The sequence below is a fragment of the Gallus gallus genome, chromosome 9 (genome assembly GCF_016699485.2).
Source record: "Gallus gallus isolate bGalGal1 chromosome 9, bGalGal1.mat.broiler.GRCg7b, whole genome shotgun sequence".
Lineage (NCBI taxonomy): Eukaryota > Metazoa > Chordata > Aves > Galliformes > Phasianidae > Gallus > Gallus gallus.
In genome coordinates, this window is record NC_052540.1 from 10,283,616 (window position 1) to 10,308,401 (window position 24,786).

The 24,786-nt window shown below is 38.3% G+C and overlaps 1 protein-coding gene across 3 annotated transcripts in view; it reads left to right on the forward strand.

Annotated features, from left to right (window-relative positions):
- Positions 1 to 235: 235 nt before the first annotated feature.
- U2SURP (U2 snRNP associated SURP domain containing) overlaps positions 236 to 24,786 on the forward strand; it is a 42,629-nt gene continuing 18,078 nt past the window's right edge. Inside the window, exons 1-17 of one of the 3 annotated variants that reach the window (XM_422593.8) lie at positions 236 to 311; positions 6,793 to 6,840; positions 9,149 to 9,247; positions 10,330 to 10,444; positions 10,754 to 10,887; positions 12,947 to 13,014; positions 14,269 to 14,363; positions 14,444 to 14,479; positions 14,568 to 14,650; positions 15,100 to 15,265; positions 16,114 to 16,325; positions 17,281 to 17,324; positions 20,578 to 20,682; positions 21,661 to 21,727; positions 21,821 to 21,984; positions 23,233 to 23,395; positions 23,927 to 24,006. In XM_422593.8, the coding sequence (XP_422593.5) occupies positions 267 to 311; positions 6,793 to 6,840; positions 9,149 to 9,247; positions 10,330 to 10,444; positions 10,754 to 10,887; positions 12,947 to 13,014; positions 14,269 to 14,363; positions 14,444 to 14,479; positions 14,568 to 14,650; positions 15,100 to 15,265; positions 16,114 to 16,325; positions 17,281 to 17,324; positions 20,578 to 20,682; positions 21,661 to 21,727; positions 21,821 to 21,984; positions 23,233 to 23,395; positions 23,927 to 24,006 (1,724 nt within the window). In that variant the 5' untranslated portion in view covers positions 236 to 266. Of the gene's footprint in view, positions 312 to 6,792; positions 6,841 to 9,148; positions 9,248 to 10,329; positions 10,445 to 10,753; positions 10,888 to 12,946; positions 13,015 to 14,268; positions 14,364 to 14,443; positions 14,480 to 14,567; positions 14,651 to 15,099; positions 15,266 to 16,113; positions 16,326 to 17,280; positions 17,325 to 20,577; positions 20,683 to 21,660; positions 21,728 to 21,820; positions 21,985 to 23,232; positions 23,396 to 23,926; positions 24,007 to 24,786 lie in introns of those variants that run through there. The other 2 variants (XM_004937071.5, XM_046898659.1) reach the window with 2 other exon arrangements.

The window sequence follows — 24,786 nt, forward strand, 5'->3', positions numbered from 1 at the left end:
ACGCGGCTCCGGGGCCGACAGCGGCACGGTGACTCAGCGCTTAGCGGGCAGGGGCGGCGGACGGGGCGCAGCGCCCACCCCGCGGGCACGCGCATGGCAGGAGAGGGGGCGGCCCGGGGGCGCGCGCGCCCGACGCCCGGCGAAGGCCGCCCCGTCGGCGTCTCGGCGCTCGGCTGCACGCCCTGAGCGGGCGGAGCCCTTCCGCTGCCATCCGGGGTTCGGCGCTCGCTTTCTCGCCGCCGGGGCTGAGCGCAGGGAGAGGCAAGATGGCGGACAAGGCGCCCGGCGGCTCGCAGAAAGGCAGTGGGAAGGTGAGGCCGTTCCGCGGGGCGGCCCGAGGCCCGGCAGCCCGCTCCGCCGCCGGGGGGGTACGGCCGCGGCCTGCCGGCGGGGCCCGGGAGCGGCGAGGGGGCCGGGCGCGGGCAGCGCGGCCTGCCGCGTCCCTGCGTCCCTGCCCCGGCCCTGCTCCTGCGCGGCGCGACTGCGGGCCCGGCCGGAGGGAGGCGGGAAGCGGGCGGCGCGGCGCGGTCGGGGCCCGAGCCTTCGCAGGGCGTCCGCACGGCGCCGGGCCGCGGGCTTCTAACGGGCCTCTAACGGGCCGGCGGTCCCCTTTCCTCGGCCGCGGGAGGCGGGGGCGGGAGCGCGGGGCCCGGAGCGCTGCGGTGTTCCCCGCGCCTTTCGCCGCGCGCGCTCCGTTTGCTGTAATGGCTGTGGTGGGTGCGAGGGCCGCGAGCCCGAGCCGTGCTGCCTCGGACGGCGTGTCGGCAGCCGCGCTCAACGAGCCCGGAGCGGGGCCTTCCTCGTGGTCCCTCCCGCCCGCGGCGCAGAGCGGTCCGGGCTGCAGGCAGCCCGCGGGCTGGGGCTCCGGCTGCTGTCCGCTTCCCTCAGCCTGACAGCTCTTAGACCAGAAGGACAAAACTCCACCTGAGTATTCTTCTGTTTAATTTTTTGTTTGTTTGATTGATTGTTTCTTCCCCCCGTAACGTGTGTGTGTAATGCGTGTGTGCAAACTAGTCAGGGGGGACTTTGCCTTTTGGCACAGGAATTTCTAGTGCTGTACAGATAAATGTTCTTTTGCCCATTTTTTATTATTCAGCTAAAGTAGCATTTCTGAGTTATTGTGTTTTTTTTTTTTTTTCCTGCTTGGAAACCAGCTGGGATTTCGTTCCCGAGAGCATCTGCATTACAGAGAGAGTTTTATTTTTGCTTCCCTTTCATGACCTATTCCAAGTACTGTCAGGAAGCATTTCTTGGCTCTTGCCCTTGGCTTGGAACTGTGAGCAGGATCTGACAGAGAACTTCAGTAGCAGAAGGGGTCGTAATTTATGTGGAGAGGCTTCCAGGGCGCGGGGGGTTGTGGGATTTGAAGTATAATTAGGCACTGAAGTATAGTTCATTGATTACTGCACCCAATGGCACGGTGTGCAAAGCAGCTCACGTACAATCCCCTTCTTTTTGCAGTTATGCTTATTATTCTATTATTATTTCTATACTGATACCCTTTTTCAAGTTTATAAGAATAATTAAAAACACTTTCTGTCCTCAGTTCTGCAGTGCTGCGTGCAGACCGTTCTTCACACTAAGTCATCCCATTGAAATCAGTGGCAGACTGTAATGTTGAACAAATGCGTGTTAATTTCTCAAGGCCTGCAGTTCTCAGGAGGCCCTATGCTTTGCCATCTCCCTGCAGTTCCACCTCAGTTCTCAGTTTCCCATTATTTCCAAGGCATGTTCTGTGTTCCCAGTGGTCTTTTTGTCATGCTATACTTTGTAGACCTTGTTTCATCCATATTATTGTATGTCGCAAAGAAAACAATGGTACATGGATTGATGAGAATGTTTTTATTTCTATTTTGATTGCTTTCTAAAAGTAATTATTTATGAAACATTTTGCTTTTTTAAAAAAATTCATTTACTTATGGAGCAAAATCAGAGTTTTAGATGCCATTTCCTTTGGTGCATTGTGCTTGCAAGTTATAAGATAATGTTTCATAGACTCCATAGGATGTGTTTCACTGGCAGTTTCGAGGTGTTCCCTTGCTGGCTTCCACCCTGCCTTCTGGGAAGAGCACTGTGCTGTGTTTCCTGTGCTCTAAGTCCGGTGCCCTGGCAACTGGAGGCTTTAAAACTTGCAGTTCCTCCTGTTCACAGCATGTGATGTTTGTTCTCTGGTGTTTGCGTCCAAGCACTGATTTGCAATATATAGCCACTTTTAGAGACTCTCATCGAGTTTATTTCAGTCCGGTACTGTCTATTTGATTCCCTGTTTGAAAACCATCTATTGAGATGATCAGGGCTAGGAGCATCCATTGCCTGTGTTGCCGTGGTGGTAGCTGCTTTTTATAACCTAAACAAATTTGAGAGTCTCTTACATGAAATGTGTTGTAAGAGCATCATCTATTCACCTGTCGTGTTAAGGTCAGGATAACAAAGTGTGCCTGAGTTTCTAGAAATATAACTAGCAATGAAGGAAGAGGAAATGGAGATTGCCAAAGACTACATGGGGGCTCGTAATTCTAAAATGGGAGATTCTGATTCTGTTCAGTAATGTCGATGTAATGAAATATTATTACCTGTTTGGATGACTCTGCCAGTTTATTATTACATCTTCCAAGGGCGGTAACTGTATTGCACGTCTGCTGTTCTTGCATGTGATCTGGTACCACTTGGGTACTGCACGGCAAAGGAGATTATTATCCCCTGGGATCAAGTTGTAGGTTTCCCATTTTTCATTAAAAAAAGTTTTAAGAACATTACCTAATCTTAAATGCATTTCTTAAGCTTTTGTGTAATGTTATGTGTTAACAAAACATTGAAGAACCAAGATTCTTGTGACTGGACAGCCTTCATTGATGAGTTGAAGTGTATGAAGAGCAGCAGTGAAAAATTTGTACAAGTGTGAGTTCCAGTTAGGTGTAGCATTCTGCAGCATGGTGATACCTGTGGTCTTTAGCTTCTCCTGCGTTGTTATTCAGCTTGTGAACAGGAGCAGGAGAGGTGTGAATGCACTCCTGTGTTGATGGATATGTAGCTGGAGGTTCCATTCAATTTCCTCTCAAGCAGTAAAAAATAGAATATTGGCTGCTCCTCTCTGTTTAAGTTTCAGAAAAACAAGACTGCTCACATACCAAGTAATGCTGAACTGGAAAGTTTTTGAACTAGCACACGTTATTTCCTTTTGCTACAGTAATATATTGGTCCTTAAGTTAATATATTGATCCCTGTTGCTAAACCAACCTTAATCAATTCTAAAGGAGGAGCATCCCTTGCAATTTTCTGTTGGCTTTTGTGTGTGCAAGTGATGTCTGTTTAAACAGTGAATAATCCTAGTATGTACACTTCTACTAAATGTGAAGAGTAAGTAGATTAGCTATAAAATTTAATTCATGAGTGTTTGCATGCATTTGTTTCCTAGATTGTTTGATAGAGAAGGGAGAAGTAAAAGAGGCAAGTTGGTTTGGGAAACCTCCCTGTCCTTGCTGGGTGTTAACATCTGAATTGAAGATGTGATTCTGTTGGCGTTTCCTTGTTGGTAGTGCTGACACCAGCTGTTCCCAGCCTTAGCAGTGCTTCCTTCCCAAAAACTGTCCTCTCTAGGTGGTTTGGCATAATTTTGGGGGGATGGAATTGGGGGGGGGGCAGCCTGTTATGAATAGGAAGTTGGTTTGGCTGATCCTCCCCAGCCATCTCGTTCCTAGGTGATCAGCTAGGGTGGGAGAAGTGATCTAAGTCTGTGTTGGTGATCAGTTGCCTGGTGTGGGAGCAGGATGAAAGAGGGTGTTGAAACAGAGCAGGAGTGAGACGTAACACCAGAGTTGTGTATAACCGTGTTACCCTTGGGCTGTGAGTTTTGCAGGAGCAGGACTTTGATTTACGTTCAAGCTTGCAGCCATTATCATTCTAAAGATAGCATCCAGCGTCTGATGGCCGTGGGATTGAATGCTGTGTTTTATAGGCAGCTTTTGTTCTTTGGTGTTGTACAAAATGGCACCAATATTAGCTTAAACGTTTATGTAGTACAGCGTATTTTAAACACTTGTGCAATAATGTGTTCGTGCCAGTTTTACCCAGAGGTTGTTAAATCTGGGGAAAGTGTGAAGGGCTGGATTTGTGGGCACTTAGCTTGCTGGCAGGAAAGATCTGGAAGAACAGTCACCTCTTTTGTGTTTTGTTTGGAAGCTGCCGTGAAGCTGGAATGAAACTTAAATGTCGAAATCTGAGAGATGGGCCCTAGTGTTGACTTCCTGGTAGGAATTTATGGCAAATTTCACTTACGTGGTACTTTTAATATACATGTTTCTGCCATTTGAAGGTTGAGTGAAGTTGGGTAGGTTCAGGGGTAGAGCTCTGAGCGACCTGACCTCCAGAACTGCTCTTTCTCTGGAATGGCATTGAAGCAGCCTGCATTGCTGCTTCAGTTATGATGGCAAAAGTCTTGGAGGGACCCATGCGGAGAAAGAAATAAGGCTGATCCAACTGCAAAAGAATCTGCTCGTGTTTTTATTTTTCGAGATGTTTTTCAAGAAAAACAGTTTCATGTGGAGTGTTGGTGGCAGTGAGCTGAGAATAAGGACTTGTGTAAGCTGCTTATGCTGGCAGCGCTGTGGAAAGGGAGACCCGGCACAGCCTTTCTGTCAGCATGGTGAGCACGGAGGAGCTGTCCTCATCTCTCAGATCAACAGCTGCCGGAGAGGGCTGCAGGGTGGCTCTTCCTGTGGTTGAGTTGTGCTGCTTAACCTGATTAGAAGAGGAAAAAAGAATCTTCTTGTGGGTGTAAACACGAGTAGGGAATGCATGCGCTGCTCGTCTCTGACAACGTTAGCAGGGCTCGGTTATTCTGTTGAGTCAACACAGCTGATGTCACTCCTGGAGGAAAACATTGCCCCTCACATCCAGGCGGTGCAGCTGGATGTGGAGTGCAGCGCTGCAGGAATTAAATTAGACTTCTTTAATTGCTGTTATTTAGAAACTGACAGATAGCAGTGTGTAATTCTGTCAGGAATTACTTCACTTTTGTGCTTCCGTGTGAGTACAGTTGCTTGGATGGTCAAAGGCATGAGCTGAATTTACAGACATTTAAAAATAAGAACACTGTCAGGAGGAGAATATTGTGACTGTGTGTGTTTCCTGGAGCAAGCTAGAGCTGCTTCTGGAAGTTGTTGGGGTGCTCCTTGGCAGAAGCTCGGCCGGTACAGAAGTGGTGCTGGAGTGAAGGCCCTGGGGCGGGCTGGGACCTTCCGTGCCTCTGTGTGGGCACCCGTGGGCGGCCTGCTGGTCACCTGGCCTGCATCAGAGGCCTTCCAGAGCCATTCTGCTGGGCTGCTGGAGAAATGGAGGTAGTGCCTGGGGAATTCTGTGGGTCCTTCCTCAAGATGTCATCTGTTGTGTTTTAAACTTCACTGTGTTGGGCCTGAGTGCTGTGTGTTATGGTGTATGCTGCCTTGCTTGTTGTCCTCCATGGAAGTACAGCAGCACCCAGCCTCAGTGGATGCTGTTGCTTTCTGAAACCTACCTCTGTGATACAAAGAGAATTGAGAAATGTTACTTTCATTCTTCTGATGCTATAAAACCCCAACCAACTTCTCCCATGCTTTGTCGTGCCTTCACTTCTGGTCAGGAGGGCTGAAGATGGGCATGGTGTGCTAGTTCTGATAGAAACTGTAAATACCTGGTAACAAATGCTGACATTTTGTGACTAATGAATAGGCTTTGGCTAAGAAAAATCTTTTATTTTGACTTCAGATTTCACTTTACATACGAGCTGTGCATCAAGCAGTTCTGTCTTAAGAGCAGAAGTTACATTAGTGAGGCTTTCTAGAATTCGGGCGTTACATAACTTCAGAAGTTGCTCAGTTCTGTTTGCTGGAGGTTGTATCACTGAAATGAATTTCAAATCTGATTTTAAAAAGGCCCAACACCACCTCCACATGGATTTTATGGACATGTTCCATAGCCTAGAATTGATTTTTAAAAAAGAGGAGTTAAAATACAGAACAGCAGTGAAAAGGAAGTAGATGTTTTGTACAGTGTAAATAGTAGTACAGAACATTTCGTATGCATGAGATGTGTAGTTTAAAACTTGTTAAGGATCATCCAGCTTGAGTGCAGTCTCTCTGGGCCTTGGCAACTCGTTTGTCACTTGTTTTTAGATTGCAGACGGAATACTGCATAGTTGTCTGGAAAATATAGGGAAGTGTTTAAAAAAGGTTGTAAAGCTGTAGTGAATTCTTGTTCATAGTTGTAACACTGCATTGAAATTGACGTCTGGGCATACCTGACTACTATGTGTTTTTTCAACTTGCGTTGCCATTTAGTTTAGGGTAATATAATTAACTGATAAATATTCACAAACTGGACTTCTTGTTCTTGAGATGGCTTGCATCTTTGTGCACCATACTGAGAGCAGGTTTGGAAATGATTTTATAGTAATGAGGCATGTGTATTCAAGCATAATGCAATCTTTAGCAGTCTAATGACAACTTTGGCAGATTCCTTGTAGCAGACTTGATTTTTTTTTCTTGGAAATGGTGTTAATGGCAAGTTTATAACTGAGCTGTGAAAATTTAGATATTTTTATTGGTAGTCCCTTGTTTGACTTCTGTGGAAATCATTAATGCTGTGACGGTATTCAGATATATGTCACTGAAATATTTTGTGCATGTCGTCCTTCTTGTGTGTGTGAACCTTGAAGCTGGAAAGAGAATCACTTGCAGAGAACTGAATGAGAAGGAAGCAGTTTGTTTGCCTGGTTATCTTTTTCCGTGTCTCACCTCCTTTTCATTCTGTCTCCAGGTCAGAGCTCCAGATGCGGTACATAACACTGGGTCTGCTGATACACATGTAAGGCCAAAGTGTTTTTTTTTTTTTTTAATAAAAGAGGGCTGCTCTCCAAAGAAAACTGCGTATTGCAGACAAACTCTGTTGCACGATCTGTAGGTGTTTGTAGATGAAATATTGATGTTTGTATTAAAAATGTTCCTTGTAAGTTTTTAACAACCAGGAGTGTAGGAAGGTCTACTGAAGGATGTTGCACTGTAACAGATGCATATAGTTTCCACTACTTCTTGATGTTTAAATATGTTTCTCTTATACTCGAGCGTAGTTAAAAATGTTAGCTGATTAATTATAAGTCAGTGTATGTTAAAGTTGACTTTTTTATTGTATGCAGTTGGTTTCTCAGAAGAATGAGGGAAGAGGTGGCCCTATTTCAGTCCACTGTTTTTCTTTCTAATAGAAAATGCTTAAAAGGTGTCTAGTGACCTGGTCTTTCATTGTTATTTTGTTTCTGTGCTGAAGATGCCTTCTCTGCATCATGTGGTTGGCCCACTGCAGGAAGGCCTACCTGTTCCTGACCCAAAATGAAACATGCAGCAAGAGCCAAATAGCATTAATACCAGACAAATCATTCTCTGGGTTAGATGTCCTTATAAATACATATATATTTGACATATGAAGAAGCCAAGTTAACTTTCTGGTATTGAAGTTATGATAGCAGAAACTTCTAATGAAGAAATAGGTTATTTTTCATGACTTGCTTTGCTTGGTGCAATTTAGAAAATCATTCCTAAAACAGTTTTGAAAATGTTTTTACTGTCTGTGAAACTGAGATTTCAGTACTTCATGCCATCTTATGCAGTGTTATGTTCAATGGGAATCTCATGCAGTGATTTGGTTACTTAACTTGAAGTTTTTGCTTTGCTTCCATCATTGGCTTTACTCCTTTCATTGTATCATTTCCATATGGTAAGGGAAGAAGGTCTTTAAGTGCATATGGTTAATGTTATAACTGCCTCCTGGAATGTGAATTGCGGGAGTAAATGAGTTCAATCCTGTTCATGTGATATTGCTCCTGCCACTTGGAGCTCTGTTTCTTTTTCCCTGAGACCATTTCTAAAGAGAGGACATCTTAGTGCCAGATCTCGTTGTCCTACAGCTGCTTCCATTACGTGACTACAACACAGGCTCTGTGGCTGATCTGTGCGTATCTGCTATGAGTGCTGCGAGAGATGACTTGTGGATGGCAGGATAAGCCTTGAGTAGGAGTGCTGTGTTTGTATTTGTCAGCATTGCTGTGCCTTAGCAGCATGCCAAGGTTCTGTATTGCTTGTCATACTGAAATATAAGCTGTCATTCAGACAACAGGAAAATGTGATTTTATTAAGTTAGAAGACGTGTAGATGGATGAAAACCTGCTGATAAACAAGTCGCAGCGGCTCATGTTGACAAACAGAGCGTCATGAAGCAGATGACTCCACAGACAACACTGCATTAATTTGTAATGGGTCATTTTCCATTTAATTAGGAACTAGGAAATGTTTTTAAAAGAAATAAAAACCTTTTTGGTCGAATGCGTGGCACAAATCTAGGAAGTTTTTGGGTTACTAAAGAAGGATTATAAGCGGGAAGTATCTCTAACAGATGTTCAGTTTTTTGTTCTTGTGTTATGTAAAGAGATTTTGAATAGCAAGCACATACTAGAATGAATGTTTTTACACAGGAAATTATTCCCGGAGGAAACTTTGTTGGTGGCATCTGATTTTTTTATAATAATATAACAGAGAAGTTGTGCACCTTATTTGTCTTCATCTTTTATTATATTGAACTGTTTTTTTAAACAGTCTATCACTGTCAGCTATGTCAAAGCATGAAAAACATCTTTTCAAGACAAAGGCTGATGGATTACCTTCTACTCTTTTGGGATATTTTTCTTGTTTTTATGCTGGTTCTTTATGAGCTACTGTGTTAAACTAGGAATTTCCAGAACATTCATGTCTTTTTCTCTCCTTTCCTTCCCATTCCTCATGTCTTCCAAACATGGTCTTCATCCTGTTGTCTTTGCACTCTCAGTGCTTTACAGCAAGTACCCAACAAATTGTTTGAGATGTCTTTGAACAATGTATTAAGAGTTTCCTAATCAAAACAATGACCATTCATTTTTCTGAAACAGAGAATTTAACTTGTTTTATTGTATTAGATAGTGGCAAGTTCAGAGAGAAGTACAGGAAGCCTTTTGTTTTGTTTTCCAAACATAAGAACCAGTTGTCACCTGTAGTTCACTTAGAAACTTCCTGGTCTTGGCCAAATTGAAGAGTAGCATTATTTTAATTGTTTTGCAAACATTCTATTGTTTTTCATACTCCTTTTTCAGCCTTTAATGGAAAGTAAACTTAAAGCGTTCAGCATTGGCAAAATGAGTGCTGCCAAACGGACTTTGAGCAAGAAGGAACAAGAAGAATTAAAAAAGAAGGTAATGATAAACAACAATATTTTATTATGTATGCAGGGCTGGAATTAGTTTGTTAGATTATAAATAGCTTCATCAAGAACTTCATTTTGATTTACAAAATTGTAGCTTTCTAGGAATGAAATTGAATTATTTTTTACATGTGTAATTTGTTCTTGCTGTCTGTGGTGTTTAGAGGCTTGCTTATCTAGGTGAGAAATCAAGTTCTTTGGCGTCCTGAAATGCTGAATTACAGCAATCCATTGGTTATTGTGCTTCTCAAAATGAAGACAGATAGCACCTTAGGTTATTTTCTGTTTTCTGTTTGCCCTCTAACCTTAGATTTCAGTATTTAGGAGGAATACCTGTTGTCTCTGAAATTGTTCCATTACACATCCTTGTTATTCTCCGAAGTGTATTTTCGTCTGATGAGTTAGTATCTAACTTGAATCATTTTGATCATTAATAAACTAAATTTTGGGATGCTCAGGAGCATCTGAATGTTGGGACATACATAGCATACAGTTGCTAAAGTGGAAGTTCAGAACTTTTGGTCTTTGAACATTACAAACTCAACTCATACTGTACTTCAGTGGGATTTTTCTTGCCAGGTTCCTGAAAATGCTTGCATAGAGAAGCATATAATGGTGTTTAATTTCGTTTGTCTTACTCAACTTTATTTAATAGTTGAATTAACTTTTCTGGGAAATGTATAAAGGTGATCCTAATGTTTGTCTCCTTCAGTTAGATGAGTTGATAATGGATAAGTGTCAGAGGGTGATACATATTCTTATGTTAACAAAGCTTCAGTCTCATTATGTTTGCTTTTCATACAATCTTTTCAATTTAACACCTTTCAAATGTTGAATTGCCAAATGAACTCATATTTGAGCAGACCAAACTTATTTGCTTTGAGTACTACTTGCTGTGATCTTCCCACGTATCTCAGCAATTTGATTTTTTTTGTCTAAAATTGAAGCTTATTTGATACAGTTCATAGCATGAACTCTAGAAAATAAAAAGGGATGTAATATAGCTAATTTAAGAATAGCTATCTAGTGGGGATTGTTCTGTGATGATAGTAATGATGAACGTTTGCTTTGTAGGAGGATGAGAAGGCTGCTGCAGAAATTTATGAAGAATTCCTTGCTGCCTTTGAGGGAAGCGATGGCAATAAAGTGAAAACATTTGTAAGAGGAGGAATTGTTAATGCATCTAAAGGTATAACTGATCTTTTTATGGGTGGTAGTGGTAGATTGTTCATCTTAGAGTAAAGATGAAGATTGGCTTTGAATTGCATTTTGAAATGAATACATTGCTTTATAAACAGTCATGGAAATCTGATGCTAAAGTTCACCTTTTGCTTTAACTCACGAGGTAGTTAGACACATGATTTGTCCTTTTAAATTTCAGGGAAATCTTCTTTGAAAGTAACTGATATTTGCTCTTCTTATTAAAAGATGATTTTAAACGATGAACTGCATTGTGCAACGTTAATACAGTTTGTTTTTCACTTGCTTTTGGTTTCAGAGGAACATGAAACAGATGAAAAACGGGGTAAAATCTATAAACCTTCATCACGATTTTCAGATCAGAAAAACCAACCAAGTCAACCATCTAATGAGAAGCCTCCATCCCTCTTAATGATAGAAACCAAAAAGCCTGTAAGTTTCTTATTTGAATGCTAACTCTTGGTTCTAGGAATTATTTTGAAGTGCTTAGAAAAAGTCTGTGTGGTCTTGCAGAGTAGTGTTTCCATTTATCACACAGCAAAAGAAGGTGAGAACATGTCTGTTTTGCTTAATTCCATAGAAAATAACAAGAAGATAAAATGCAGATATCTGGTAGAACTGTATCCAGTGCCGTGTACTTGGTGCTACACTTTGCCTCCAGTGTTGTATATTTTTACTGTATCCCTGCTAGTTACCAATACAGATTTGGTGATTGTTTTAAAGTAACAATCTCCAGTCTGGAGGATCTGTGAGGTTTTAGAAGCGATTCTTCTTGTTACCATCTGTTGTTAGGCTTTTGTGGCTTAAAAACAACAAGAAGAAAAACAGAAAGACAACAACAACAACAAAAAAACTAACAAAAAATCCAAAAACAAACAAAAAAAACCACCCCAAAAACAAGAAATGAAACCCACACAGACCAACCAAAGAAGACAACTTTGCGTTGATCCAAATTCTTCTTGAGTCATTTTATTAAGAACAATTGTTTGTTTGGGGTGGTAATATTAGAGCAGTTCCCTTCAGCTCTTTAAGTTCTACCAAATGAGTAAGTTTTAGAACTTGAGAGTTTCTGAAACTGAACAGCATGTTTTTTATTTAATTTAGTTTGACCACTGCATGGTTGGATGCACTTTCTGATTCTTAAACTCAGATTTTTTTGTTATAAAAATTACTGGAATTGTTATGAACAGACTTAGTTCTCAAGTCAGGTGGTAGTTACATATGACGACTGTATATGTGTAATGTGTAATTGATGTCTTGGAAGTCTTTAAAAGTGCTTACTACAATTCTTAAACTTAGCTTAAAACAATGTGATACTGCCTACTAAGATGGGAAATGAGATAGAATATGGTAATTGTGAATAATCCCATCCTAACTTTACTCCAGCTTTAAGCAAACCTCAGATCTTGAATAGTGGGGTGATGCTGGATGGCGGTTCTGGTTTTCATCATATGTAAAGCTCTACTGTACCAGGAATGACTTGTGTTTTTTTAATCACTCTGAGCTCTGTTTGCAAGTATTTGTACTGTAAGAATATTACTGCTTTTCAAATTTGTCATAAATACTTATCAGATAATGCAATCAGTTTACTCACTTGCCCTGTCCAATGGTGATTGAAGATAATGAGGTAAAAATGATTTTATTTATTTGGCAGACACTCCCCAAAAACAAACAAAAACAAACAACTTTGCCTGGGGTGAGTAGGAAGTCCAGTTTTTCCAAAGCTGTAGTGTGTAACACAAATATTTTGTATGTCTGCCTATTGGAAACGTTTTCATTTAAATTCGGTTATATAAAAGCAATGTTGTAGAAGGATTCACATGAGTTAGTTGAGGTGCATATAGTGCAGTAAAAAAAAAAAATCCATTTTCTTTGTCATTCAATTGTTTTTCTGAGGATCTCTGACTATTTACAGTAACTCTTCAGACTTGTATTTATATCTGAAAGGAAGTAAGGGATGGAAATTCTATTCATGTAGAATGTTTGCCTGTGGATAAAATATTTGAATATACATATATACACATGTAAATTATTACTGTATGCTTGTGTGTATATATGTGTGTGTATTCTTAAAAAAAAAAAAAGTACACACGTATCAATTGAATTGGAGTGTGAAGGTTTGCTAAGGGAGCTATCAGTTTTGTCATAAGTTTTAAAGTGGACCAAACTGACAAAACACACCACAGGTATTTTGAATTTGTGTGTTGTAGAGAAAGTGTTGGATCATGTATGCTGTACTGTAGTAATCAGAAGTAGTAAAGTTTAGTTCAAGCTATCCTTAATTTTACATTTGATAGCTGTGTTTGGTAGCAGTCATTCTTAATGTTTTCAAGTCTGTTTTCTTTTATTTTCTCCTGTAGTTTACTTGGTTTGAAAGCTGAGGGTAAAAATGCATGGACATTATCTAAAACTTTGTTACATAAATACCATTTCCATTTTTTTTGTGTCATTGTACCTGCTCAAATGTTGGCTGATATATCTTTAATTTTAGCCTTTGAAGAAAGGAGAGAAGGAAAAGAAAAAGAGCAATCTGGAACTTTTTAAAGAAGAATTAAAGCAGTAAGTTTCCTTGGTTGTTACTGTAAATAAGACACAGAATACGTTTTCTTTGTTTCAATATGCAGTATTTTGGATCTTTCTTGCTAAGCTCTTCCCCAAAGTGTCTCTCCACTCCCAGCCCTTCCTGTTAGCATTGGCAATCATACTTTCCCATGGAACACGGAGTTTTGCTGGTAGATGCTTGGTACAGGTCCATGTGATTTGTGTGGATTATCCTACCTAATTAATATTGTGGTGTCCTTGATGCTTCTGCCTTTCTCTGCGCTGATTGGTACTAAGAAGGGTTGACCAGTACTGCTGAAGAGTATTTCTGTTTTGGAGTCACAGACTTTAAAAATCATTGATGAACAAGCACTGAAGTATGCTGGTCAAAATGAGTGTATTTCTTTCCATGCCAGAGGTGTTTGTCTGACCTTTGAGGTTTTGTACTGCCTTTCTAACCAGAAAAATATCCAGAGCAGTTAAAAATTTAAAAAAACAAACAAAAAAAAAACAAAGTCCCAAAAACTCACTACAAATATCAGAGATCAGAATAAATGAATTACTGTTATGTTTCTAGAGCTACTTTAAAATGATTTTTGGTTTAGTTAATGTGAATGTCGTAGTTTGAAGAATTAATCGCACAACTCCCCTCCCTCCTCTTGGGGGAAGGGGCAAGAAGGAAGAGGAAGAAGCCTGACTGAGATAGGAGAAACTAATTTATTAAAAGGAATGTGAGGTAATACAGAATAATTAAGAATAATAAATAAGGTGAACCAAAAATGAAATGGGAAGGCAGAGAGATACCAAATAGTTACTTGTGTGAGGACTTTCATCAGAGGTCTTGTGTGTACTGGGAATGTTCAGAAGTCACCCTGCAAGGTAACAGCTTGTGTGAATAATGACTGGAAAAAGTAGGAGAAGAAAGATGCTCAGAGGTTGTGTGCATCTTGAGAAGTTAATGGATCTCTGTCCACTGTGGAACTCAGCTCACTCTGTCAGAGTACAGCTTTTATTTCTAGTCTTGCAACCTGCTTCTCAAACTTTTTTTTTTTTGAGGTAAAAATACCCTGACAGTATGTATGAGGAAGCATGCAGCTGGAATTATTGTGGTGGTTTCATTCCACCCGATTCAACAAAAATGAGAACATACTGGCAGTTCCAAATTTTAAACCAGCCCATTGTTCGATAAACATTGTTCGATTAAAAAATGATATTTTAAAATAAAAACATGGAAATGTTAAGGTTGTTACTTACTTTCAACTTGTTTTGTAGGATACAAGAAGAGCGTGATGAAAGACATAAAACCAAAGGTAGACTGAGTCGTTTTGAACCACCCCAGTCGGATTCAGATGGTCAGCGTCGTTCAAGTGAGTCGGTGTTGCCTTTATGTTTGTTCGGTCTACAAAATTTCTTGACTAAAATACATATTTTTTATTTGTTTACTCAGTGGATGCTCCTTCAAGAAGAAACAGATCATCTGGTGGTAATACAGATTCTTTTCTCATTCAATATAATGTCACTTAAATGCATAGTAAGGGTTGTGACTTTTATTTTGTTCTCCATTACTGTAGTACTGGATGATTATGCACCAGGGTCACATGATGTTGGAGATCCAAGCACAACAAATTTGTACCTGGGAAACATTAATCCTCAAGTAAGTTTGGAGCCATCCTGTGAAGTGCACCGTGTTTGGGTCCAGCTGAAATTTCGACAGTAGCTTTTTTTCAGTAGCATATTTTAAAATGCATATATAAGGTACAGTTAGCAACTGTAGAGGCAGTATTCATTTGAATATAGATGTGCTGTGTGTGATGCTGAAATAGTTAAGATTAAAAATATCAGTTACTAGATGTAAAAATGCTGAACAGAAATAATTTTTCTGTGGGTATTTCCTTCTGAGAAGTATAACCTTAGAAATTTGATTCTGCTTAATTTAGAATTCAGTTTCCTTATTATTAATGTTTTATAGCAGATTTAATTGGTGAGGAATCAATTAAGTGGTGTTCTCAATGAAATGAAAATCTCCACATTTGCACAGTAATATGAACAAATATCTTAGAAATACTGCTGTGAGAAGCTAATTTTTACTTTTATTTCATTTAGATGAATGAAGAGATGTTATGTCAAGAATTTGGACGCTTTGGACCACTAGCAAGTGTTAAAATTATGTGGCCAAGAACTGATGAAGAAAGAGCAAGAGAAAGAAATTGTGGCTTTGTTGCATTTATGAACAGGAGAGATGCTGAAAGAGCTTTAAAGAATTTAAATGGTAAGCAGATTTTTGAGTTAGGGGTCATAATTATCTTTTTAGGAACACTGAGGTACATCTTGTGAATAAATGTGACTAGCGTACAGGAAATAATTCTTAGAAAATGATGATAAATAGGTCCTTTTCTTTTGAGTAGTATCTGAATTTCTAATACTAAAGAGGTCACTAGTACACCAAACGTACTTTTTGTGTATGGACTATTTTGTCTGTTCTCAGTGGGGGGGGTGTAAAAAAAAAAAAAAAAAAAAGGGGGGGGGGGGGGGGGAAAAGCGTCTTAAGTGTTAAGGAAAGCTATGTCTTTATAGGTCTGGAAGAGCCAAAAATCAGAAATCTACATCCTGGACAAAAATAATAGAAAATGATAGGATGTTGATCTCTAGCTTATGCAAAATGGTACTCTTCCATGACCACTGATAAGTAAACTACAGCATGTAGGAGTTGTGATGGCTTATTAAATTTGTTTTTGAATAACATCATTTTAAATTTGTTACTATGAGAGGAAAAAGGAAAACATTTTGAACAATTACAGTGCAACAATGATATAACTTAAATTGCTCTTCATTCTGATGTGTTGAATATCAAGTTTTTTCCATTATTTTTTTTTGCACAACAGTTCAAGTAGTTGTATACTGTAGGCTCCTGAACACGTACATCAGGGAGGATTAATAAAAAGTTTTGTGTAATGGGCTTTCATTTGCATATGATACAGCCTGGTAAATATGGTAAGTTAAACAACAACTTAAGCAGAAAATAAGCCATGCCTGGGAAGCCTAACTATTGCACTTTAACAGGAGAATCTGGCCCAGTGCAGAATCAGTTCATAACGACTGTGTTTTTACCTTTTTCAGGCAAGATGATTATGTCCTTTGAAATGAAGCTAGGCTGGGGCAAAGCTGTGCCTATACCACCACACCCTATATACATTCCACCGTCAATGATGGAGCATACCCTCCCACCTCCTCCGTCAGGTCTGCCTTTTAATGCCCAGCCTAGGGAGAGGTTGAAGAATCCCAATGCTCCAATGTTACCCCCACCAAAAAACAAGGAAGATTTTGAGAAGGTAACTTACAGAACCCTGGGCCATATCTCATTGTTAAACACTGCATCTATGAGAGTATTTCAGTGGCTTCATAGATTTGTATTGTTTAGGCTGACTTTGGCAGCCCTCAGTGTACAAACTCGTTGGCTCCCTGCTGTAGCCCAAGGGAACCTAACTAATTCCTGAAGTGATGTCTCCTGTCTGCATTAGGGTACAATGTATTGGGTCTTGACTTATTTTTAGCACTGCTTTAAATGTAGCTATCATTTTCCCCCTCCAGGCTCCCTGGATATTTTTCTCCTACGTCCCCCCCCCCCCTTTTGTTGGCTGCCAAATTGCAGTATCTAAATTATTTTCTTTAGACAAAATACTACATTTTAATTTGAGTAGCATTATTTTTACACTAGAGGAATTGATATATTATGTGTAGAAGGTAATTTATCTGGACATTGAGTAAGTATTTAATGCTACTTTTGGAGTCAGCTTTCAAACTCTTTTTCTGGAATATTAGCTGATAAAAATGAGGGGTAAGTATCTTGTGATCACAAACCTACTTGATTTACATTTGTAAGAATTTGTTAATTCTTTGAATGACACTTAAATGTTAGGGTTGTTTATTCTAAGACTTGGAAATAAAGTAATACCAACCCGATCCAAGTCAAATAGTCTAGAATCGTTTCATAAGCTTAAGAACTCTTCTCTTAATTATTATATTCAGTGTAGTAGATATTCACTGCATCAATGTACATTCTGACAGGAATGTTCTGATACTTTGCAATTAGTGAACCTTTATGGTTCACTGTCACAACCATTTGCATTTTGTGTAATTGCTTATCTATAACTTCACAGCAGTGATTGCCTGCAAAACTTGTGATAGTTGTGTAGTATTTTCATTGCATATGTATATTTTTGCTTGTTACTTGTTAACAATACTCACATATTCTATGTTTATTATCTGATGTGACTTCATATACAGACTCTGTCGCAAGCCATAGTCAAAGTGGTTATCCCAACAGAAAGGTACATGTTTTTCTTTATTATTACTGATCTAAATATAGAAAATTTCCCCTTCGGATTTTTAAAGAAAAATTGTGATGTTGAGGAAAAGGTAACGGCTTGACTGAGCAATGGTTCTTTCATAATGCTTGAGAGAGATGAATGTGTTTTACAATCTTATTATCCTTAGTGACTTTTTCTTTTTAGTGAGGCTAGATTAAAGTAATTATCTTTTGCATTGTATTTGAGCAATTTCAGTTAGAAATAGTTGGAGGATAATTTTGTGAGTGAACACTAGGGAGAAATAGGTTATTTTAGCGATGCTTTGTGAGTCCCAAAATAAACCTCTAAGTACTTGATGGCTAGGATGCAGCTGTCTTCAATGTGGTGCTGTCATTTTTTTCTTTTTTTTTACTTGTACAATTTGTAACTAATTCAGTTAGTAATAGGCTTTAATTTCTACTGTTTTTAAAATGTACAGCAGTCAGTAATTACGGTTAGTTCCGTAGCGCAAGTGTATTTTTGCATTTTGTTCTCCATGAGTGCCTCTACGTTTGCTCCTGTCTAGGTATACTCTTGCTCAGTTAAGCTAAAACCTTTTCCCAAACATAGGAACACAACACTGTTTTAAAAGTAAATAAGCACAAAAGATTACCAAATTCTCTTTGACATTGGCCTTGGTGAGCAACACCAGCTGAACTGTCTGCGGCAGCGGGGGACCAGGAAAACATCATGGGATGGATTGGGAAAGTATACAGTTTTTGACCAGACATTGGTACGATCGGCTCCAATAAATGTGGTTTTATTATAACTGAAAAACTTTTTTTTGTTGGCCAACTTAAGCTAAATGACATCTTAAATGCACTTAAAACTATCATCTTTTTGTACAACACTGTTTTAATTGTCACCAAGTCCCTCTTTTTTTTTTTTTACATATGTGGGGGGGAAAAAAGATCTGTAAAGGTAGTTACAGTAGTTTATTAACGTGTCATTAAATGCTCAAGTGCATTTTGACTAGAAAATTTTCTATTAAATTTTAGGATGGTACAGTTCTTTTTGGGTGGAGGCACCAATAATTAGAATGACCAGGAGGAATCTTAATTTGAAAAGTGTACTAAAGAATAAGTACTCATATAACTGCTCAGTTCTTCATAGCAATTAGCTTTCTGAGAGAAGTGTGCTTCCATTTTATTTATTGTAGTGTTCTGAAAGCTCGTTGGTAAGAAAAGCTCATGTGAATTGAATTGCATTTGAAAATACATTACATGCATTTTCCTTTGCTTGATACCTGAAGGTGATAATGATAAATGTTACAAAGACTATTACACGGTGTATTGCGTTATGTACAACTTCTGACAAACTTTAGTGGGATACTGCGCAAATTATTCTCCTTGGCAAATTTTCAGTACCAATTTTTTTACATCTGTTATGTCGTGACAGTTACTAAAAGACAAACATTACATATATACAGTCATGAGTTTTTTTTTTTCCTGAGAAATGCCTTACATGCCAGAATGCACGTTACACTCGCTGTTCAGCTGTGGGACACGCTGAATCTTTTCATACATTGGAGGACTTTCTGAAGCAGATGTACTTGCCCAACCATAAGCTGCTCTTAAGCAATTTTATTGTGCTTGATGAATGAATAATTAGATGAAATCTAGTAGCATGGTTCTGTAGGAAGCCAGAATTGATCATATTGAACTTGCCTTACAATAAACAAATGCTGTAATAGCTTAGAGATGTAGAAGAGTATTGTAATTTTTTCTTATTTGTGTTTTCGAATACAGTTCATATAACAACAACAGATTTGCTATTTAGACTTTCAGAACACTGCTTTAAATAAAATGAAGAATTGCTGCTACTGTCCTCCTTACAGTGTTTAGGATATCATAAAAAGCAAAATTATAGGACAGTTGAGCTATACGTATCAGTTTGGTTTTTTGTGTGTGTGATATGAGAGGAAAAATGAGATTAGTGCTAGCTGCCACAAAACATTTGCCAAGTTTGCAGATGGATGGACAGGTTTCTTTTATTACCATATTTTAATATAATTTTTTATTTTTTATCTAATGTATTGTATCTGTGACAGATTTTTGATTACACATAGTGGAAAATAATCACCTAATTACCAAGAACTGATAGAAAATTATTCAGCTTTTCAATGCAGCTATTTTGCATTCTGATAATGAAAATTTACTATAGGAAGTTTTAGTTTAAAAGACCCACATCAGTTTGTTACATTATTTAAAAATGTAAAAATCTGTATTTTTTTTGTTTGCATCACATTCAGAAGGCACGTGCTGTGAAGTTTTTGATGTACGTAGGTAATCTGTATTGGGAAAATCTGGAACTAGTTTCTGGGGAAAAAAAATCCACAGAATCAAAAGGTTGGAAACTGAAATAGCTGTTATCTATAAAGCTTATATAATACTATATATATATGTATATATAAGCCATTAGCACATTTATTAATGAATTCACATTTTCAAATGTGGCTTCAAAAACATGCAGTTAATTCAGATATGCTTCTTGCTTGTCTCGGGAAGTAGTGCTGAATAAAATGAATACAGATTTTTATGGTTTTTTTGTTTTTTTTTTTTAAATTGTGATTTGGTTCTCTTGAGTGTGTTAGAAAGGAAACACTGAGAGGTATGACATGGAATGATGAACAGTTTTGTTCAGCATCTCATCTTGGGTCTCGACCAAAAGGAGGTTACCCAAATTGAATGGAACCACTGCTCTGTTTGGCATCAAGAAGGCTATTTGCTTTTCCATTTATTCTTGAATAGTTTGAAAGCTGAATGTAGTTTCTATTGAATATTCAAAATCATTTGCATTTAGTTTTGTACACAGTATTCAGCCACTTGTATGTTTGTAGAACTGTAGTTAACACTTGGGTCTTAGTACTAGATACATTAGGTGAGGGCTAAAGTTTGAAGAGTTCATTGCTCTTTGGTGCTCAGTTGCCCGTTTTATGGATAAGGACTATTGAGCTTCTTCTAAGCAGGAGATGGTTGTAGGCTAAGCTGTGGAAATTCAGCCATGAGGTTTCCTTCTAAGTTGTTACTCGAGCGCTCTTAGGCATGTTTTTATTTTAGAGTGCCCGTGTCTGTGATGCAAGGCTATTATTCGTTCCACGTTACCTTATCTTCTGTACAGTCCATAACAATACAGCAAAATAATCTCCTGCACAGTTATAGTATCTTAGATGGAGTGTAGCTTTATATAGTGTTAGGTCTGAATCAATTTTTCTTTAACTGTGTTGTTGTTGTAGGAATTTGCTCGCACTGATACATCGAATGATAGAGTTTGTGGTACGGGAAGGGCCCATGTTTGAAGCCATGATCATGAACCGAGAAATCAACAACCCAATGTTCAGGTGCTTATTACATTGCTTTGATCTGAAAGTGTGTTAACTAATTTTGATGTAGCAAGTGTTTTGCATGTCTGAACTGCTAATAGGAGTTGGTTTTACCATGCCTATTTTCGTGTGCAGTTGTTAAATTTCGAAAAACTATACTTCACAAGCTAATGCTTACATTGTCATTTTATGAAGAATACAGTTTTAATTTTAATACTGATGTATAAAAATATTCTGTATATACAATGTGAAGGTTTTGCACATATATTAAAAACATTTAATTTCAATTTATTTGCGAAATTCAACATCATCTGTGGAAGCAATAGAATGCATTTAAAAAAGAAGCAAACTAAATAAAATAGAATCTCTTCAAAAGCAAGCAGAGTAACTCAATGGAAACCAGTCTTCCCAGAACCTGATTTCTAGAGCCTAATTTTTAACCCGTAGCAAGAATTGGGACTCAAAGAATTTCCTTTGATGTCAGTACAGATAGGATTAAACTTGTGCTGGCATAGTGACCTTGTGAGAACTTCCTGCTGTTGTTGTTAATGAAATTTAAGATACATTTCTAAAATTCTTTTGAAATGCAATCAGAAGAATTTAATTCATGGAAATACTACAAGACCTATTAAAAATGTTTTATTTGTGGCAAGGTTGAAGTGTTCTTTTTGAATTAATGTACAAATGGAGGAAAATATGCAAGCCACAGTAAAATATCGGTCCATTTAAAAATACTGGATTTTTGTCTGATCTTGTCAGAGTGTTCTGACAGCTTACGGGTGGAAAACTTCAAGTCATTTAGTATGCAGTCTGAGCAGCCTGACTGTATAGCTATGAGTTCCTCAGCTTGTGCCAAGGCTGCAGTAGATCCAACAGTGATTGTGTGGTGGAGTGGGATTGTGAATGGGGTTGGATATATTTGTGATGGCTTCCTTCAAATTATCTTCAGATAATTAACTTCCAGTGTGTTTCCTGTGTCTCTCTCCTCTGGTTTAGGTTTCTGTTTGAAAACCAGACTCCAGCCCATGTGTATTATAGATGGAAGCTTTATTCAATTCTTCAGGTAAGTAAAGTTTTCAGCGTCAGTTTGTAACTTTTAAGAATTTTGAAGTAAAAGTAAACAAACAAAGCCAAATAAAAAACTTGTCCTTTGCAGGGAGATGCTCCAACCAAGTGGAGGACAGAAGATTTCCGTATGTTCAAAAATGGATCGTTTTGGAGGCCACCACCACTAAATCCATATTTACATGGGATGTCAGAAGAGCAAGAAACAGAGGCATTCGTGGAGGAACCGAACAAGAAGGGTGCACTTAAGGAGGAGTATGAACTGTCATTCATTATTTTTTAAATTAGTGCCTTTTTGTGTGCTAAATACATGCTGGTTTTTGTTAGGTTTGCCTTCAATGAACTATGAGCTCTTTCAGTGGAGTGGATGTTAAGCCTTTGTATGAAGGGGCTAGGGAGTATGAAAAGAGTTTTTCCATGTTTCCCGTTCCTATCTTAATGAAGTTACAGAGCACTGATCTCAGCACTGTAGGAACTGAATGAACTGAACAGTCATCATAACCTTAAATTTATTGATGTTGTTATTCTGAAATGAAGATAGAGAGCAGTTACTAATTAGCAGAAAGGGAGAGACTGTCAGAGTTCTTTGCAGTGAATTTTAAGTGTGATGAGAATGGCTGTAGTACTGGAAATACTTAGGTGATTTCTTAAATTTTGCTGTCATTGATCCAAGTGTATTCATAGCCTGTGGTTTTTTTTTTCCTTATTTTGTCCTTTTCATCATACTTATGATACAAGTTGTGGTTTTGAAGTCTTAGGTATTATTACACACTATTGCATATGTGTTACATATTATGTAATTCACTTTCCCTTTTGGAAAGGTTAAAAAGATGTTATTTTAAAAGTGATTTCTTTATATTGTATTGATTTCTTCCAGGAAAACCTGGAAGAATTGCTTTCTGTTAGCTCTCTATATCTGATGATCCTAATTCCACGTTATATATTACTTACGCGGCTTCCATTTATTTGTTTTTCATTCAGGCTTAAACGATGTTCAAATTGATTATTTTGTGTTTAGATATCATAGGATCATAGAATCACTAAGGTTGAAAAACACCAACAGGATCACCCAGTCCAACCACTTACCCATCACCAATAGTTCTTATTAAACCATGTCCCTCAACACAACGTCCAAACGTTCCTTGAACACCTCCAGGGTCGGTGACTCCACCACCTCCCTGGGCAGTCCATTCCAGTGCCTGACCACTCTTTCAGTGAAGTAGGAATATATTGATATTCTGCATTAGCTGTTTGTTAGCTATTTTTTCTTCATGTTTATTCATAGTCAATACTTGAAAAGTGAATTTTTTGCCTATACGTTTATGTGATGAACATGGGCTTATTGATGCATGTTATGAGTCACTGAAAAAAAGCTCAGGAGTAGAATTGAAAAGTATTTCAAATTTCTTTAGTCTTGAAGACAGCAGAATCAAAAACATTAAATAGAATTTCCCCAAATACTGCTAATCTTATGTTGAAAGTATTATAATCCTTCTATTTCAGACAGAGAGACAAGCTAGAGGAAATTTTGCGTGGATTAACGCCTCGAAAGAATGATATTGGCGATGCTATGGTTTTCTGTCTCAATAATGCAGAAGCTGCTGAAGAAATTGTAGATTGCATTACAGAGTCGCTGTCCATTCTGAAGACTCCTCTTCCCAAGAAGGTGTGGAGATGTTCTCTAATCGTACTTCTGGTTTTTGGGGAGGAGCTCAATTAACAAATAGTGTGCGTGTGTAGTTTACAAGCACTGTTTTGTATGTTTGAGGCAGGGTTAAGACTTCATATTGAGACCAGACCTTGAACTTAAGTATGGTTTGTTGTTGTATTTTTGTAATACACTATTCTTCCTGCTGAAATTGCTTATGAATAATGTTCTGCCTTGCTCTGAAATTGAAAACTGCAGAGCAATCAATTCAAAAATAAGACATAGTAACTGGAATGCTGCAATCTGTCTTTTGTAATATTAGTTAAGGAATATAATTGTTGTTGCAATGCGGCTAGCAGCCTGTGGCATAACGGGGAGCTAATCGCATCTTAGTATGTGTATTAACAACATGTCTACATTATATTTAGTTGGTTCTGATTTCATGCTTCTAGATGGTTTAGACCATCTTGTATCATATCTGGAAAATGCATGTATTTTCAGGATAATTAAGCTCTAATGTTATCTTAATTTGAGCATTCTTTTTTGTAGATTGCAAGATTATATCTGGTATCAGATGTGTTGTACAACTCTTCAGCTAAAGTTGCCAATGCTTCCTACTACAGAAAATTGTAAGTACAATATTTTAGATGATTGCTGATTAAGAAGGAGTGTCCTTAAGTTCAGTTTTGTGCATCTCTGGATAAACGTGGTAGTAGAGAAATTAACAAGCATCTCTGAAGATACCATTACAACACTGGTAGTTCTTACATCTCTTTACCTGAAACTGTGTCAGGTGCAGCACATGAATGCATAGGATGCTTTGTAAAACGAACAAAAAAACCCATAAGACCATAATCTTTGTATATACTCTATGCAAGCAGTGGCTTGCTTGGAACCTCATGGAGATGAGGGTAACTCATGTGCATCTTTTTCTATAAAGAGGTTATATATAATATTCCAGGTATGGTATAGCAAAATATCTTGACGGAGGAATGAGTTTTTGAAATAGAGTTTATAATTTAAGAAGTGATTTTTTTTAATTTGTATTTTTTTTTTCCAATTCTTCACTGAGTTTTGAGACCTTACAAGGGGTTCACGTACTTTGTTTCTAAGGTCCTGAGCAGGATTTACCAAAAATCTTTAAGGGAAAGAACCTTTGCTCTATACAGATAAATGATTATGTTTACTGCTTGGAGTATCATTAATGTTATTATAGTATGGAGGGGAATATTCAACATGTTGTGAAAGTGTAGTGATTGCAAATCATGTTTCTTGTCTTTTGCTTTGCTAGTTTATTTTTTGCATGTTTAGGGAAACTCAAAGAGAAGCAAAGCAGCTGTTACTCATTGCTTTCATTGAGGGCCTTTCATTGAAAGAACAGAAACATAACTAAGAATTTAAAAAAATGA